General features: G+C 59.0%; 1 protein-coding gene across 2 annotated transcripts in view; it reads right to left on the bottom strand.

Annotated features, from left to right (window-relative positions):
- Positions 1-15,244, bottom strand: part of LOC124239814 (ATPase family AAA domain-containing protein 3-like) — a 22,560-nt gene extending 7,316 nt beyond the window's left edge. The window contains exons 1-14 of one of the 2 annotated variants that reach the window (XR_006888702.1): positions 14,941-15,244; positions 10,795-10,871; positions 9,986-10,087; positions 9,605-9,664; positions 8,984-9,053; positions 8,390-8,555; positions 8,156-8,225; positions 4,131-4,286; positions 3,477-3,533; positions 3,212-3,337; positions 2,804-2,928; positions 2,286-2,337; positions 1,822-1,892; positions 744-858 (exon numbers count right to left, since the gene is read on the bottom strand). Coding sequence is in view for 1 of the 2 variants with exons in the window: in XM_046662148.1 (XP_046518104.1) it covers positions 691-858; positions 1,822-1,892; positions 2,286-2,337; positions 2,804-2,928; positions 3,212-3,337; positions 3,477-3,533; positions 4,131-4,286; positions 8,156-8,225; positions 8,390-8,555; positions 8,984-9,053; positions 9,605-9,664; positions 9,986-10,087; positions 10,795-10,871; positions 14,941-15,142 (1,502 nt within the window). In the remaining variant the exon portion in view is untranslated. Of the gene's footprint in view, positions 1-690; positions 859-1,821; positions 1,893-2,285; positions 2,338-2,803; positions 2,929-3,211; positions 3,338-3,476; positions 3,534-4,130; positions 4,287-8,155; positions 8,226-8,389; positions 8,556-8,983; positions 9,054-9,604; positions 9,665-9,985; positions 10,088-10,794; positions 10,872-14,940 lie in introns of both variants that reach the window. The other variant, XM_046662148.1, reaches the window with a different exon arrangement.
- Between the last annotated feature and the right edge of the window lie 3,098 nt (positions 15,245-18,342).

Consider the following 18,342-nt stretch of genomic DNA (forward strand, 5'->3'; position numbering starts at 1 on the left):
GGGGGCAGAGGAGGCGGTGGCCCAGGTAAGGGAGCTAAGGGCAGGGGCAGAGGGGCAGGCGGAGCCGAGTGAGAGGAGTAGCCGGCTGTGTTGCCAGCAACAGGAGGGATTCAGGTCAGCGCTGCAGAGATCTGGGCCCCTGGAGGGGGTTAGAAATAGCCTGGCCCTTGCTGATCTGGAGCAGGATGCACAAAGCGGTGAGTGAGAGGGTGGCCCAGACCAAGTGTGAAGGGCTCCCCATCCCCTGGTGGGCTTTGCAGAGTGGCAGTCCCAGGCTCCTGGAGTCAGGGTTGGCCGTGGACAATGGTCAGAGTCTACCTCCAAGACCAACATCGTGGTCCAAGTGAAGCTCAGCGAAATGTCCGGCGATTGGCCACCACAGCCCTCGCCATCGGGGGCCCGAGTGTTTCCTTAAAGGCCTCACGTAGTGAAGGCACTTGTGTAACAAGTGCAAAAGGACAGATACCAGCTAGTCCGTGATGACAGGCTACTGAGTCAACCACCTGGGGGTGGGTAGGACGGAGGCACAGGGGCCGAGTAAGTGGACAGGACAGGGGCCAGCAGAGCCTCCCAAGACAGAGCCCCACGTGAAAGCACTGGGTCAGGACTAGGTACACCGGTGGGAGGAGGTGCTGGCAGGACCCCAATGGGACGGGGTGGGAGCAGCCGAGGGCCATCCAGGACACTTACTGCTTTCCTTCTGTGGCTGGTTTAAGAACATACTTGTCAAAATACATTCTCACCAGGCGCTCCCGCTCCTCCAGCTGCGGCAGGTCAAAGCTGACCATCTCGTCGATGCGGTCGTTGATGGCCCAGTCAAACTGCTCGGGCTGGTTGCTGGCCAGGACCAGCATGAACCTGTGGCCAACAGAGACGGTGCGAGCTGACCGCCTGCTCACCAAGGACAGGGGCCTCTCAAATCACACAGGGCAATTTTCTAACAGAGTCTATCTGGCAACTTTTTAACCCAGAAAACCTCAGGCAGACCCAGCATTGCTCTCTGCTGTCCATCCCTCCCTCTGACAGTTGTTCCTGCCCCAATTCATGCTTCTCTTCTGACCGATGGCCCAGCCTGATGGGATGGCCACGTACGCCTCGCTGTGCACAGGGATAGGGACCCTGGGGTCCAAGACAAATGTCCGCCCCTCCTCCACTGGAGCCCAGAGATCAGCTGAGTGGAGCTGCCAACTCAGCAGGGACATGGATACGCCTCCCAGGGGTCTGAGGGGGTTGGGAGGTCTCTGCTGGCAGAGCCATAGCGGGCGAGGGCAATGCAACTGAGATGGTGGTAAAAAGATGACCTGCAGGGCTGGGTGCCCCTCAGTGAACAGCAGGCAAGTGACAGAAGAGTAAGACTAAGGATCTGGAAGGGGCCAGTCCATCCCTGGGGCCACCTGCACCCAGGGCACCCGGTGTGGGGTGACCACTCAGACATCCCATTTCTGGGGGACAGCCGGAGGTGCCAAGGGCTGGCCGGAAGCCAAGGGCAGTGACCTGTGGACAAGGACTGGCCCTGGCTCTGCTTGAGAGACGCTAGCATATCTTCCCAGTGGTTCCCACAAACACCCCACTGTGCCCCGACTGGCCATTCCTGTTGCATGGGTGCAGGACACAGGATGCCCCAGAGTGGGGACGCTGCCCAGGCACTGTGAGCGATGGGTCAGGTGTGTGCCTGCCCTGTTCCCAGCCCTGTCCTGCAGCAGCCATGTGAGTTCAGGCAGTGCCTCAGTTTCCCTCTGTGAAAGGCTGCTGTGACGGCCATATGGGATGACGTAGGGAGGCGCTCTGCACATGAGTCTCACGCTGGCGGGTGGCCCTCACTTGCTGCTGTGCTGGCCTGTCCGGTGCAGGAACGCATTCAGGGTGGCCCTGAGGTCCTCGCTTATCTTTTCCTGCGGAGAGAAGGCAGCCGGCCTGAGCAGCAGGGCTCTGTAAGCAGCCGAGGGGAAGTCAGATGGAGGCCCCGGAAAGACACAGCCCCTGCTCCTCCAGGAGCAGGAGTACGCCAGCATCTTAATGAACGAATCTAAACTTGAAAACGACTCTGAAAAACACCACACGTACAACTCCTGCTCCTCACACACACAGCTCTTTATGAAGAGAGCGCAGCTGAGGAGCAGGTATGGGTCAGGCCTCAGTCACGAGCTGCAGTGACCTTCCCAGGAAACACGGATGCAGCCCGAGATGACGGGCCTGGCCATGCCTCGCTCTGCTCAAATCACTGGACACGCTGTCTGTGGCCAGCCCAGCCCACCAGGCCAGACAGAGGTTTCCAGAATACTCACGGTCGCTCGCTTCCTGAGGAAGGCGTCTGCTTCATCCACAAAGAGCAGGAGGCTGTGAAGGGGAGGGGTCCGCATGAGGTGTGGGCAGGGCCTGGGGGCAGAGCCTGGCAGAGGCTGCTCAGCACAGGCACGGTCCTGTTGGGACGCCAACGCACCGATCACACTGAGACCCACACCACAAGCTGCCCACAGCAGTCTTGGGGAGCGCGGACCTCAGCCCCAGGCATGCCAAGTGCTGGCGTGCAGAGACGATCACTAAACGTACACAACAGCCACACCGGGCGCTAAACTAAGTACCCGGCTGGCAGCCCTTGTCTCAAATGTTTTACAGTCAGAAGCAATGAGAGGTTCCAGTGACGAGCACAGACCACCAGGAACCTGCGCTCGGGTGAATTTTTCCCTCAGACCTCCGGCCCCAAATGCTGCCAGACAGCAGAGGCTGCTCTGGCCTCAGGTATGACCGCGGGGACAGGTTGCAGGGGAGTCACTGATGCTCTGCCCAGCAGGAGCCCACTCACCCTCGCCGGCTGGTGCTGGCCCAGTCGAAGACCTTGTGCACAGCAGTCACGCCGTCCCGCCCCATGGGGGCCACGTCCCCGCCTGTCATGATGGCGTAGTCCATGCCAGAGTGCAGCGCTAGTTTCTGGAAGAAAGGGCGGACAGGGAAAAGGCAGCATGCTCTTCGCTTCCTCCCTTTTAAAGCCTGTGGGTTCGCCCTCTGCCCTCACCCGCTGCTTGAAGCACTGGGGGCTGGCTGTGTGTGCAGACGCCCCTCGCCTGAACAGCTGGGGAGGGGCTGCCCTCCCACGTGGCCCTGATGCCCAGCCCCAAGAGCCTCAGCTGTAGCCTCTGCCTACCCACCCCACTACTGGCGGGTGAGACTCCTGCAGGACCCCAGCCCCACCTGCGCAGCCACGTGCCCTCACCTTGGCAAAGAGCGTCTTGCCAGTCCCTGGAGGCCCGTACATCAGAATGTTCCTGTACAGGCTCCTGTTCTTCTTGGTGTTTCTTGTCGCGATGGCGATGTCCCGCACACGCGCCTCCAGGCTGGGCTGCCAGGGGACACGGCAGTTTGCGAGATGCCCTGCTGCTGAGTCTGACCCTCCTGGGCCAGCACAAGAGGCAGCCCACCCCAGGCTGTGGCTCAGATGGGTAATTCCACCCCAGCCCCGAAACAGCAGCGCCACTCACACTGAGGACGACGCCCTCCAACGCATCCTGAGGCTTACTGAGGAGCCGCCTGCTGACCTGCGGGGGGACGGGCAGGGTCATCGGCAGAGCCCATGGCACAGCCACCAAGTGCTGGGAACAGCTGGCTTGCCACGTGGAAACACCACCGCCACAGACCTCGCACTCAAGGATACAGAGGACCGGGCCCTGCTTCAGAATGCTGGCAGATGAGGCCGTCTGTGTTACTGGGCTGGGTGACCCACAGGTTCTTTACTGACCCTTTCCTCAATCACCCGCAGCAATTAATAGAGAGGTCCAGCCGCAGACAGTGGGGGACGCGGCAGGAGGGGCACAACAAGGAAAGGGAGGCAGCTGACCCCGAGCTACTTCCAGTGACTTTTACAGGAGTCCAGGAGTGCAAAGAACCCAAAAGCTATGCAGTCCCTCACATCAACAGATGCAAGGGGCACCTGAGCAGATGGGGCGAGGGTCCCCTGAGTCCTGACGAGGACAGCAAAGAGGAAAAAGCCAAAAGCAAATCCCATGTGCAGGAGGCAGCAGAAAGGACTTGTGTCAGTGGGGAAGGACATGTGTCCAGTCTGGCTGTGACCAGAAGGGACTGGGGGACACAGCCCCAGTGAGAATGGGCCCCACACCCACAGCCAGGCCCGTCACCTGCAGCGGGTGCCTCAGTGCCTCCAGCACTGTGATGCGAGAGGTCTCCCTCACCAGGGACGGCTTCCCCAGCCGGGCTTCGATGTACCGCCCAGCGACAGACGTGGCATTCTTGGCGGAGTAGACGCCGACGGCCAGCAGTGTCAGTCCGGCTACCTAGAGCAGGGCAGAAAGGCGGCGAGTGACACCCACTGCCCTGCACCACTCAGCAGTTGACACAGCCACCTGAACCCACCCCGTGCCAAGTGACAGCAGAGCCTCCAACCCCAAATCCCACACCAGCCGACGCTCAACTACACATGATGGCGGAAGATGGTTCCAGACAGCCAAGGTATCAAAAAGCTTATTAAAAACGCCCTTTCTCAGACAGCTACTGGAGAGTGTGTTCCAGCAGGACTAGGGAAGCGACAGGAGCTACAACCGTGAAGAGGCGAAGGGACTCCTGAGCTGATGGGGCACAAAGCACACACCACAGTGGGAGCACAGGCACAGGACACTCAAGCCGGAGCTGCAGTGAAAAGCTCCCAGAACCCACACCAACATCTGAAAACGGAACTAAAACTCTTCCCTACAAAATGAACAGCTCAGCCACCATAGGGGAGCAATGACTGAGACCACACAAACGAGGTTCTTAGGACACCAGACGGCAAAACGAGGGCCAGAGAGGGGCACATGCCAGGAGGTGGTGGGGCCAGGGCTGGCTGTTGGCACCACTGTGACCAGCTGGCTCCTGGGTCTGACTCCAGCAACCCCCTCCGCGTGTCTATCCAGCTTACTTAGAAGGTAGACACTTGACTCAGGTGGACTCTCAGCAGAGTCTGTCAGCAGGCAGGCAGGACTGACCAGCCCACAGGCCGCCCACATGGGCGGGGATTCTGAAGTGAAGACACACGCAAGAGTTTCACCACCACATGCAACATGCAGGCATTGTCTGGACCCTAAGGTGAACAGACTGCCAGCAGCGCTTCTGGGACAGCTGGAGGGACCCAAACGCACGGGGCACTCAGCCCTTGACACGCTTTCACACACTCCACGAGAGAGAAGACGATCAGTGAAACAGACGCCTTGGAATGCTGGTCCCTCCGGGAGGCAGGGGATGGGCACGTGGCCAGTAGATTCTGCTCTGCTTTCTGAGCACTGGACAGTTGTCACAAAAAGGATAAAGAAAACTCCCGTTCAGAGAAGTATTGCAAAACCAAAGGCAAGAAGAGGGAGCGTGCAGGCCCCTGGCCCAGGCAGACACCAGCCTCCCCAGAGGCTCCCAAGGTCTGAGTCTGCAGGGGAGCAGAGCCTGTGGGCAGCACGTGTACCCTCACCGTCAACTGCCTCAGCTGGCCTGTTCTCTCAGCTCCCGCGTCCCTCTCTGTGACCCTGTTGACCCATGATCCTGCTCTGATGTGCGCAGGGGCCACAGTCCTAGCTGAGGGCACCTGGGAGGAGGGTGCTGACCTTCCGGAACCCAGACACAGGGAGAGGCCTGCATTCACGTCCCAGGTGGGGCCGACCCATGTCCCAGTCAGAAGAGCAAGGAGACTGGGCAGTGTGGGGTGCAGAGGGAGCAGAATCTCAGCCATAGAGAAGGGGACCCACACTAGCTCCTCGTTCAGAGGTCCCACCACCTGGCGGTCTCTGCTCAGACCACCTCAGGGCCCTCCAACCACCCACAGACAAGGTCACGTCCCAAGAGTGGGACACAGGGTTATAAGGAAAACGTGGGCCATCAAGTAGACAGTGAAAAGCTGCCTCCTCCACAGGCATGGTAAGCAAAGCTCTAGCACCAGGAACTTGGTTTTTCTTGTGGTTTACCAGCCTCTTTATTTTTTTTGCTGAGGAAGATTCACCCGGAGCTAACATCTATTGCCAATCTTCCTCTTTTTGCATGTGAGCCACCTGGCACAGCACGGCCACTGACAAGTAGTGTAGGTCTGCACCCAGGCACCGAAGCCAGCTGCCAAAACAGAAGGTGCCGAACTTAACCCCTAGGCCACCAGGGCTGGCTCTACCAGCCTCTTTAAATCCCTTCCTTTGTTTGCCACAACGCGCAGGACCCAAGGGCGTCCTGAGGTTCTAACCAGAGGCACAACCTGACTGCATGAGCGCTTTTCTCTGCAACTTTCCACTCGAAGTGTAAACACTCTGAAGCTGAGGCCACTCACTGCAGGGCTGCCACAGCGGCTTGGAGATGACCAGGCTGTGGGCCGCGTGAGGCTTGGCCCCACTAAAAAAAGTGAAACTTTATTCCAGGAAAACAAGGTTAACACCAAACCACTAATTCCTGTAAAAAAACAAGTAAGCAAACAGCGCCAGCCTCATCAGATGACTGCTCTCCTCATCACGGCCGAGGCAGCCACGTTTGCAGACTCCTCTCCAGGACGCGTGTCCCCTGGCACTGCCCAGCGCACAGCACACACCGAGCACCTCCCGTGTGCTGGGCCAGGGCAGCAACGACGTGGAGGGAGCAGTGCGGAGTCCCAAGGTGGGGATGGTCAAAGAGGAGGGTCAGGCAGAGGTGAGCATGCGGGAGGGCCTGGAAGGCTCAAGGCAGGGCTCGGACCCCGCACAGCACAGCCACGCCCACATCAGCTCTGTCCTCTCACACCTGGACATGTGCCCCTACCCGGACCTGCCTCAGGGAGGACACAGGAGCCAAAGCCCCAGCTGTGCCCAACAAGCAGCCTTGACCCAAGCCCAGGTCTGCCTCCTGCACGAGTCCCGGTCCGAGCAGGGGTGCCTGGGGGAGGCAGGACAGGGTCAGTTGGGAGGAAGCTGCAGGCCTGCAGTTCACTGCATGAAGCAGGGCGCAAAGGAGGGAGTGGAAGGATGTGGCCAGGGCTTAGAGCCAGCACCCAACTCCAGGCGGCCCAGCTCAGACGCCAGAGAGAAACTGCTGAGTTGCCCACCCCGCTGGCCACAGGCCGGATTCCCTGGACCCACTTTCAGCAGGGCCTCCACTATGACCCACTGCTCCAAGGGCAGGGGGCCCCTGAGCATTGTTCGAAACTTGTTTCAGAAGAATGTGACAGGAATCCTTGCTCAGCCCCGTCACCGGCCCAAGCTGGGTGGCTCCAAGGGGCCATGTTATGAACCAGCAGTCTGACCAGCTCCAAGTTCCCTGGACTGGAGCCCTGGCCCTGCCAGGACCATCAAGTGCCTGCTTCTCTGGAGGCTCAGTCTGATCCACCCCTCACTGTCCCCGGTGAGGCTGGAGCTACATCCAGAGCAGGACATTTGCGGAAAAGGCCCCAGGAACAGGGGGCCCCGGACACCTGGCCGTGTTTCCTTGGGGCATGGCCGCTGCGCTAAGGATCAGCACTTCACTGTCAGACCCTCGCTAAGGTGTCAGTCCCACACGAGTGAGTGCTGAGCCACGCTCCTCAGCCTGGAACAGCGCAGGCACAGAGCCGAGCGCAGGCACTACCTGTGGAGGCTTCAGGAACTAGTTCTAGCCAACACTCCCCGCCCTGTGTGCTGAGTAGCCCCACGGCACAGGGCACAGATCACTGGGCTTCCAGAATGTGAGACTGCCCGATGGCCTTGGTGGGCTGACCTCTTCTTCCCCCTGAAGGGGGGGACCCTCCCAGAAGCTCAGTTGGAAAGGCGCACCCCGCATGTCTCCCAGACCCCATGGGGTCTCAGCTGGTCCCACTGCCAAAGCCCCGGACAGGTCCCCATTCACACTTTCTAAAAGACGGGGCCGCTAAGGAAAGTGGGGAATGAAGCTCTAGCATCCCCTTCCCACGTCTTCCTTCCAGCCAGAAAGTTAGAAACTTTTTAAAAAAAGGGTTTTGACACTTTTTACTGAATGCTGCCACGGCCAACACCAAATGATTCCACGTGCCCCAAACCAGAGGCCCCACCTGTCCAGCTTCCTAGGAGAGGGGAGCAGGAGGGAGCAGCAGCGCAATTCCTAAACCACAGGCGTTCTTGGCGCGCCCCATCTGCAGACTCACACCACCCAAGATAGGGACGAGGCCCAGAGGGGGCCCTGGCACAGACTGTGGGGAAGATGTGGCAGTGGCGTTTACCGTGGCTGTCACTTTGTCCCAGTCTGTCACAAAGGCACGGAATCCTTCACCGAACAGGGTGCCAGCTGTCCTGTAGAGGAAGCAGGGACATGACCTGGAGGGCAACGGACCTGGGCACGGGGCTAGGGAAAGGGCAAGGGGTCCGAGAAGCAGTCTTCCCTGCCTGGGACAGGGGATGGAGGCCATCAAGCCACTGAGGGCTCCAGTGGATGCCCACCAGGGACACGGCCTTACCTGATGGACTCCAAGATGGTCTGGCGGTGCTCAGCAGCCTTCAAGCGGATCTGCTCACGGATGATGTCTGCGTTCTCACGCTCGGCCTTGGCCCGGGCACGTGCCTCAGCCTCCACCCTCAGCATCTCGTTCTTGTGCCGCAGCTCCATCTCCCGCTCCACAGTGGCTGCCAGGATGAGGCAGGAGAGTGGCACTCGGCTCCCAGCCCTGTGGCCTGGCTGCCTCTCTGCCCACTGTGGACCACCCCCCAAGCCGGGCCCCTCCAGTAGATGGCTCTCCATGAGGAGTCCTGAGTTCAGACCCCGAGGCCGAGGCAACCCTTCTCATAGGACAGGAACTCACGTGGGACCCTGGGGTTGCCTGGCTGCAGATGAAGAGTGGGCCCCAGAATGCCAGCCCGCCCTGGTTTCTGTTGTGAAGCCCCGGCTGCAGCATGCAGAGCCCCCAGCATGGGTCTCACAAAGCACACAGATGAAGCGCCTGAAGCCGCGCCTTCCCATGCCTACAGCCCGTGCACCCCGCTGGCCCTTCTCAAGCTGCCGCCTCCTAGGCAGGCTCCAAGGACACAGCCCCAGGCAGAGCTCACAGCCCTACCTCGTCGTATGGCCTCCTGCTTCTGCACGGACTCCTCCTGCTTCCGCAAGTTCTCCTCATTGAGAAGTTGCTGACAAGAAACCACAAAAAAAGGCAAAAGCTTTCAGAAGTAAGAAACAGCCAACATGGCTCTGACAGGGCAGCTGCTCGGCCTGAGGGGACACTTCCGCCACCCCAGAGGCTCTGACCTTCCCAGGGACAGGCACCCCAGGGCGCAAATGCTCCACAGCCCGATGCAGGCGGGGCTGAACTGCCCGGGACACGCATGTGCCTCAGGGCTGGGTTCAAAAGCCCCTGCCCCCAGGAGAGCTTGGCCGCAGGGCAGACCTCTGGGTGCTCCCCCGGCCCCCCAATGACTGTCCTCACAGAGCTCTGTTTTCCACTGTAAGACCCACAACTCTTGAACATCCACCACGAACTCATCACAGCCAGGGTCCTAGTCAGGCCTCAACTGGGAGAGAGCTCAGAGTGGCCGGAGCATGGAGGCACGTGCATCCTGTGTGCGTGTGCAGGCGTGGGAGCAGAGCTTCCCAGGACCCAGAGCCTGCCGCACCGGACTTGGGCCACCCACCTGCCCAGCAGAGGCCATGCTCTTGGGGAGCACGCAGGTGCCAAGCTCACCTGCTGCCTCAGCTGGTCCTCATAGCGCTGCCGTGCCAGCTTGTCCTGGTACTGGGCCCTCTGGGGAGGGAGAGAACAGCATGAACACAGCTCAGCTGGAGAGGCTGGTGGACGGGCCTGGAACCAATGTCTGGACCCCGATGCCACTGGGCACTAGGACCTCAGATGAGCCCCCCAGCTCCACCTGCTGAGTTAGTGAGCACAGTCACACATACACGGGATACATGTCACGCTGAGTGCTGAGGAATCCACAGGCCTCAGATGTTTGCACAAGGTCATCCCAAGGCCTTGACGGGTCAATAACAGACCCAGACTGCATCTGGGGCCACGGTGCGCCCCATCCTCGTCACCCAGGCCTCCCTGTGCCCACGTGGCCCTTACCGCCTGGTGCTGCCGCGTCTCCTCGTTCAGAGTCTTCCTCCGTTCCTCAGCCTGCACACGGATCTGCTCGCTCTTCAGCTGCTCCACAGCGGCCTCATACTCCTATAGCACAGACCAGCTGCTGCAACCCCAGAGCCTGGCAAGGCCTCACACTCAGGACTTCGAGCTCAGGGTTCAGGCCACCTCTACAACCCTCTCCCGTATCCCATGTGGGCCCTGAAGGGGCTGGAAAGGTCTGGGCAGGGTGGGACGTGCTTCCAGAAGACACAGCCTGGACCAGCACCTCCACAGGCCCATTGCATCTCAGCTACACCCGCACCAAGGTCCAGGAGGACCCAGACCCGCAAGCAGCAAGAAGCGCCAGGAAAATGGACAGGGTTGGACTCCAGAGGATGAGACAGTCTCCTAGGGGGCCTGTCACTCCCCTCTCTGACACTGTTTCCAAAGTGGCTTATGTCAGGTGCTCACTTTTTGACTAGGTTTTATGACAGCCAAGGATGGAGTGCAGAGCACAGGCCTTTTCTAGGCTCGCTATGAGAGTATAAGAAACCAGGGGAGAACCCGCCCAGGGAGACCAGCCCATCCTCACCCACGCCCGCCCTTCCAGGTGGTTCTGCTGTGGAAACTGGGGCCACACGCCAGCGCCTGTCTCTGACTGCTCCCTGCTTCCCTGCAAACCAGGAGCTAGAAAGCAAACGCGGGATGGAGGCGTCCGCGCAGCCGCGGCTCTCAGGCACTTCTCATCCCAGGACCCTTCTGTGGCCAAGGGGACGCAGACCACCCCGGCGAGCATCCCACCCTCCACTCACTTTGAGCTTGGACTGCTGCTCCAGCTGTAATGTCTGCTCCTGCATCTGCGCGAGACTCAGTGCCTCCTTGGCATGTCCTGCAAAAGACGGGAGGGCGGTGTCAGGGCAGCAGGCACAGGACCTCGTTCATGCGCTCAAGCCAAGGGGCTGTCAGGGAGACCACGGCTCCCCTCAACCTCAAAGTGCATGTGCCCACCCTCATTCCAGGTCAGACCCTGCTCGGTGACCCCTCTCTCCAAAGGCTCCCTTCTCCTCACCTTTGTCTGCTCTATCCCCAACAGAAGGGTGGCCCATGCCCCTCGAGAGGAGGGCCAACATGGCAGCTGTTTCCCAACTAAACAAGAAGCAAGCCCGTGGCCAGAATGTCCTTTATTTTCCATGCACGTACGTTCTCTTAAGTCTTAATTAATCTTAATTAATTCTTAAGTCATCATTGATCTACTGCCAAGCTTAAGAAGTAAATGGGGGGGCCAGCCCAGTGGCGCAGCAGTTAAGCTTGCACGTTCCGCTTTGGTGGCCCAGGGTTCACTGGTTCGGATCCTGGGTGTAGACATGGCACCGCTTGGCAAGCCATGCTGTGGCAGGCGTCCCACATATAAAATAGAGGAAGATGGGCACGGATGTTAGCTCAGGGCCAGTCTTCCTCAGCAAAAAGAGGAGGATTGGCGGCAAATGTTAGCTCAGGGCTAATCTTCCTCAAAAAGAAAAAAAAAGTAAATGGGAATTAAATCAGAAGGAAGCCAAAGCGTGCAGGGTGACGGCTCTTCACAGAACGTGTGCCATAAACATCTTCTACATGTATTCTGCTCATAAGGCAGGATCCATATCTGTCTGTGTTTGGGACTTCTGGTAATCTCCTGAAGCCTACGCATCAGGTCTCTCAAATGTCTGTCTGATGACACGGTTCTCCCGTGCACACTATTCACCAGAGAAGTCTTCTAACAGGTGAGCGTGCGGGAGGAAGGCAGGCTGTGAGCCACTGTCCTGACTCTGCAATGGCCCTAGCTGGCTCCCTTTGCTTCCCACACGTCCATCCTTCTATCCTCCATGACCCATCTTACTTTTTGAAGCCTTCAAAGTCAGCTGCAGACCCTAGTACCCGTCACCCCCAAAACGGAGCAAACATCGTTACCTAGAGCATCACATCTGATTATAGTTCTGGGTTTTTCTTTTCGGAGTTAAACTGCTGCTCTAAGCACAACCCACATCTTTAGACAAGAGTGGCAGGAGCTCTGTGTTTGGATGGTCTGCTGGGGTATGCGGTCTGGCATGAACACAGCATCAAAGCTTGGGAAGGGCCCTCAGAGCTGGTCAGGATGGGGATGCTGCGGTCTCCTAGAGCCCTACTGCAAAGCTCTCCCCTGGGTCTCTGGTGATCGGAGGCACAGATGGCATAAGGAAGGCACCAGAGTCCCACCCCCTTCATTGGTGAGCTTGGAAAGCCATGAGGTCAAGGGCTGAGCAGACCCGGGGAGCCCCTGTAACAGCTCACTCAGACTGACTGGAAGAGGAGATCACAACAGATAGGAACACGGGTGTCACAGGCCAACAACACTGGGTCTGAATCCCAGCTGTGCTGTTTATTCACAACGTGACCTTTGGCAAGGCAGGTTAAACTCTCTGAGTGCCTCACCTGAAATGGAGCGGGGTTCTCTCTCTCCCTGACTCTTGGAGGAGTGAAATGAGAGCAAGCAGGTAAACTGCTCAGCATGAGGCCTGGCACCACATGCCCACTAATCACAAGCTAGGATTTCAACACCAGCAACAGTAACTCTTCACCTTGAAATCATCCTGTACCAGGAAACATGCTTCCAAAGCATCAATTAGCACCTGTTACAGGCAAGGTGCTCTTTTAGGCACCTGCCTTCCTGGAGTGTACAGGCAAGTGGACTGGGGCACACAGACTGCTCAAGGCCAAATGTCCTGCTCTGGCCTCCCAGGAGGGCCCAGGAGACAAGGCAGCATCAGGCTGGGCCTTGAAGGATAGAAGGTGGTCACACTGTGGGAAGCAGCTGAGGCCATCTCTGGACGGCCTGGAGAGAGCAGGGAGGTCGAACAAGAGCAGGCTCAGACCAGCCTTGGCAGGCACTGCTGCCTGTGAGCTGCAGCATCCGGAGAAGACAGACTTACAGAGGGGCTATCGGGCAGAGGGGCACGAGGCACCCTGGGAAGAAGGGTGTGAGGCTAGGAAGGGGTGGCACACGAGGGCAACGCCTCTCCCACTGGCCAGCAGTAAGGCCAGGAAGGACGGCAGGGACAAAAATGAAGTAGAGTCCACACCTGGGACAGAGTCATCGGATGTGGAGACTAATGGGAGGACTGATGAGGGGACTATAACTCCAGGCAGTGGCCTCTGGGGACTCTGCAAGAGATGCTACTTGGTGGGGAAATGAGGGCTTGGTCATAGGAGAGCAGAGGCCAGAGCCCTGGGGACCCAGGTGGAGAATGTTCCAGAGCAGGAGCTCTGGGCGGCCCGTACAAGAGACCTGGGAGCAATTCAGAGGCACAAGTAGCCAGGAAGGAGGAGCTGCTCCTCTCAGACATGCCCAAGGCTATTCACCCAGGCTGTACAACTGCATGGGGCTGGGGGGCCAACAGTGAGGGTTCAGCTTCCAAAAGCAGGAAAACATTGAAATTCTGAGCATGGCGAGAGGCTGAAGTCCCACAGGTGCTGGGGTAGAGAGGTGTCTGCTGATGAAATCTTTAACAAGAAGTCACACCATGTGTCAAAAACCTACCATCATGTGAGGTGCCTTGAAGCCCATCCACTGTTTCTCAGCCCAACCTGATGATTAAGATTATCTAGGGGCCGGCCCACTGGGGCAGTGGTTAAGCGCCCATATTCCGCTTGGGTGGCCCGGGGTTCTCCTGTTCGGATCCCAGATGCGGACATGGCACCGCTTGGCACACCATGCTGTGGTAGGCACCCCACGTATACAGTAGAGGAAGATGGGCATGGATGTTAGCTCACGGTCAGTCTTCCTCAGCAAAAAAGAGGATTGGCAGCAGTTAACTCAGGGCTAATCTTTCTCAAAAAAAAAAAAAAATTTTTTAAATTAAGATTATCTACAAAACTTAATACAGAGGCGGGGGGGGGGAGGGGGGTTCCAGCCAGGCCTAAGGAAGCAGGCTGTTCTGGGCCCAGACCCAAATATCTAAACGTTTTGAATGTCCCCTGGGCATCTGAGAGCCACGCAGGCCCAGCGGCCTTCACCCAGGATGCTCCTTAGCCCCCAGGTGAAGGGCAGGGATTGAGCCACCAAGTGCCCAGCCTCTCCTTCCTTAATGAGAAAGACTCTGCTTATACCTGTTTACAACGTTTCTCTGTAGGATCTCCTTTGAGAAAACGGCACTTCTGTTTAAATAAAAGCTTAAGAGCTGTTGTATTCTTTCAATCAGTCTTTACTCACCACCTTCTACATTCCAGCCTCTTAAATACAAACTACATTTTCAGACAAATTGTTAAGGCCATAGAAGAGAAGACAGTTAGGAGGAAAAACACGGGCTTCGTAAAAGTCCAGCCACTGCTGATGCCTTGAGGGCCCTGGGTCAGGAAAGTCATCAGGCTAGGCCAGGGCTGTCTGACCTCCTGGTTTACAGACTCGCCTACCTGAACGCCAGCGTTTTCCAATAACATGCAAAGCTACTATATTTTGCTTAAAACCAATGACCCTCAAACGTGCTTCCCTCCTTAAGTGAAAAACTGCTAGCAACCACCTACAAACGGACCCGCTTCCCTACCTCGCCGCACCTAGCCACGCTGTGGCCGTTCCACGTGGAGGTAACAAGAGACGGAAGGAGCTCCGGCACTCTCAGACACCGAAGACAAGGGCCGGCACCTGCTACGTGTAACCTCTGAAAGTCCCCTCTGCACCGGTTTCCCCACCTGAGAAACGCGGGGCAGCTGGGAAGGTGGGATAAGGTAACGGAAGCCCGAACCTCCCCAGACGCAAGGTCGCTTTGGCAGGTTCACTCCTGGAGGCCTGTCTCCTCACTGACCAGCGGGACTGCCGACAGCCACGTGCCGCCTGACCGCTCGGACGACAGAGGGGCTACAGGCCCGATGCGCGCGCAAGCCCAGGCACCCGCGGACCGGCTCTCCGCGGAGAAGCCCCTGCCCCGCCCCGCCGGCGCCGCCACACTCACGCGAGTGCTCCAGCTCGCGCGCCGCCTTGGCCGCGCGCTCCAGGCCCGTCGGGTCGAAGTTGCTCCATTTGTCCTTGGGCGCCGGCCGGTCCCCCGCGCCGCGGTCCCCGCCACCCTCGGCCCCAGGCTGCGCGGGCGGCAGGGACAGCGGCGGCCCCGCGCCTTCGCCCTTGGGGCCTTTGATGCCGAAGAGCCACGACATGGCCCCTGAGCGCCGCGCGCCGCCACAGCAGCCGGGACCTGCGGCCGAGCAGACGCCCGCGGCTCGGAGAAGCCTCCACGCGCCGCCAGCCGGCGGTCAGAGCCACTGCGCAGGCGCGACCCACGCCCCTTCCTCCCGGGCGACGGAAGCGCGCGAGGGCCACGCCTCGCGGCCCTCGTACTGGCCCGGAGGACAGTTACGTCATCAGCATCGGCGCGGCGATTGCCCGAGCCGGGTCTGGGGGCGGGGCGGGGCGAGGAGCCTGATTCCGGGGGCTGATCAGGGACAAAATTGATGGGCTGGCGCGTGCGCGCCCCGGGATACGTCAGTTCCGCGTAGCAACGGCACCGTGTGTCCCGTTGCTATGGGCGCCCACAGAGTTCCGGACTGGGCAGTCGCTCAGAGGCAGGTGCTGGAGGAGCCGAGAGGTCCTGATAGTCGAAGTCCCAGCGACGCCGCGGTGAGTCCTGGACGGAGGGAGCGGCCGCGGGAGGAAGAGCCCGGGGATGCGCCAGATCGCAGGGAGGAGCTCTGTCCCAGGCGGGCGCGCCCCTCCGAGACCCCGCCCCCGATCCGGTCCCCCGCGCACGTGGCCCTGCGCGCCTTCCCCGGCCCTGGCGGAGCGCCGGCCGGGGGCCGCGGGAACCAAGCCTCGCGGGGGGGTCAGTGTCCAGCGTGGGGCCGCCCCACCGGCTGGGCGGGCGCGGGGCAAGGTGGGGCCCCCGGAGCGTGAAGCTGCGCGCAGTGGTTCTCGGTGCTAGCGCACACATCGGCGCTTAACAAGATGACAGAAGGACGGAAACGCGGTTCCTGGCCCGTCTCCCACAACCGTCTTTAGGATGAAGGGCCGGACTGGAGAATAGGCTTTCCCGATCCTCCGAAAGTGCCTCACACGGGAGTGGGGACATAGATCTCCGACCCAGGAGTCTGGAAGGGCTGAGCAGCCACCCGAAGCCCACAGAGGGCGCCCTTGCTCGAGGAGAGCTCCTAGGGCAGGGGGTCCTGGCTCTGGTCAAAGGCGAGCGCTTCTCTTTGGGAACCTTCAAAGGCCACGTGCCTGCTTCAGGGACAGAGAGGAGGCTGGACCCACATGGGGCGGAACGAGACAAAGTTGGATGGAGGCCAGCGTCCCTCTAGAACTCACAATGTCCAAAGTTAGCAAAGTTCGTTTCTTGGGCTGTCATCCCAAAATGAATGGAATTGGTTGAGTTCCCAGAATTATATGGAGTTTCCTCACTAGATTGGGAACAATTTTAAGCCTGAATAAAAATAGGAAGAAAATTTAATTCTAAGATAATTTTGTCTGTGATTTTTTTTCCCACATGAGAAAAACCACATGCGTTTCCCAGCCAGATGCCCCCCAGTGGCCATCATCAAGATTTTATGGATTAGATGCAAACCACACCTCCCACAGCACCCTGGCAGGGCTTGCCTGGGTAAAGAAGAGGAAATGGGTGAGAGGCGTGAAGTCCTTGTCCACAAGCAGCTCAGCCACATGCCCCTCTCTAGCGTCATCCGAAGGCTGGCATTTGGCAAACTTGTGTACTTTTATATAAAAAGGAATAAATTTGAAAATAAAGCTCTGCATTTAAAAAGTTACTTTTTGGGGGGGGAGTCAGTTTTACTTAACTTGGCTTAATTTAAAAAACAGAAAGTGTTTAAGATTTGGGTAATTGCATGCCCTCCCCCTGGAAGGGTTCCCTCCAGTCTCCCTAATCCAAGCAACATGGTCCGCACTTTCCAATTTCCGATGGACCATGCCAAATGCCCGGTCTGCTTGTGCTTGTCACTTAAAATCTTAGACTGGAAGCCATTGGGGAGGACAGACACGCCTTTCCTAAAGACACTGACTTAGTAAAAGGGAATTACGATGATGCTTCCTACCTGATGCATTCACGTTTAATTGACAAATGTGGGGTTCTCTGCTGCTCCTGCTGAGCCATTTTGCTGAAGGGATTCCTCCAACATCCCCCCTCCCCACAGCACGATTTTCTTCTCTGAGGGAGTCATCCCGCATTGAAGACCTGGAGGAGAGACTGCAGAGGTTAAAGATGCAGGTGGACAGCTTGGCCTCCAGCCTGACCTTGGGCCCAGAGAGGGGAGACATTGCTGTCCCTGGGAGCCCAGGCCAGCAGGAGCAGAGTGGGCCCCACCCAGGCCAAGTGCAGCGCGCTCTGCCCTCAGAGCCTGGGCAGCAGATATGGTTTCTGAGTGCCCGCATCTGGCCAGACCTCTAGGAGCTGCGCAGCACACCAGAGCTGTATCCTTCCATCTGGCCCCCGAGGCCCAGCCCCAGGGCTTCCTGGCACCAGGGCTGCAGCAGCTGTCTAGGCCACCTGCCTGGTGTCTCCCATGGATGATGCCTGTGCAGAAGCCTGTCCACTTAAAACTCGGAGTCCCTCACGTGATGGGCCTGAGGCCGCTGCTGCCCCCTGTATCACTCTTTGGTCTCGCTCTCCTAAGACAGCAAGGGCTTCAGGAATGAGGGGCTGGTCCCTCTCCCTCAGCCGGCTGGGCCCCTCCCGTTCCTGTTCTTTCTCTCCAGCTTCCAAAAGGACCTGCTGGGTTCCATCTTCCTTGCAGTCGCCCCAGCCCTCATGCACCCCACGCCTACCCCCACTGGGCAGGCCCTGGCCCGGCCCTCCCAGGCCTGGGGCCCCAGGATGCTGGTCCCCACCCTGCCCACCAAAGCAGGGCTCCCAGTTCTCCATAGGGCCCTGCAGCTCCTCCCCATGGCCCTGGAGGTTAAGGAGAGGTCTGAGGGGTAGCAACGCTGAGCCCTAGGACACATGCTGCCTTGGGCCCAGGACTGGAGAGTGACAGGACCCAGCCCAAAGCTTGCTGCCCCTCCAGCTTTGTCTTCCCACGTGGTCTTTGCGTTAGGTAAGCAGTTGTGTACTCGGATGCCCCACTCCACTGTCCTCTGACCCACAGAGCCCCCCCCCCCCCCGCCCCCAGTTGGACCTGCAGATCTACCCAGCAGAAAGTCAGCACAGCCAGGCTGTCCCCAGAGACCAAGAAGTTAACCCCAAAGAGCTGTGCACTCCTAGGGGCACGCAGGGTGGGGGGCTCTTAGCACAGGCACTCAGCCGCCTGCCCACCCCCACTGATGACAGGAGATGCAGTCCTGCCCTTGGCAGAGCTGAGCCAGGGCCTCCGCCTTCCCGAGAGAAAAGCAGCATCAGCTGCAATCTGGACAG

The sequence above is a fragment of the Equus quagga genome, chromosome 5 (genome assembly GCF_021613505.1).
Source record: "Equus quagga isolate Etosha38 chromosome 5, UCLA_HA_Equagga_1.0, whole genome shotgun sequence".
NCBI classification, from domain to species: Eukaryota; Metazoa; Chordata; class Mammalia; order Perissodactyla; family Equidae; genus Equus; species Equus quagga.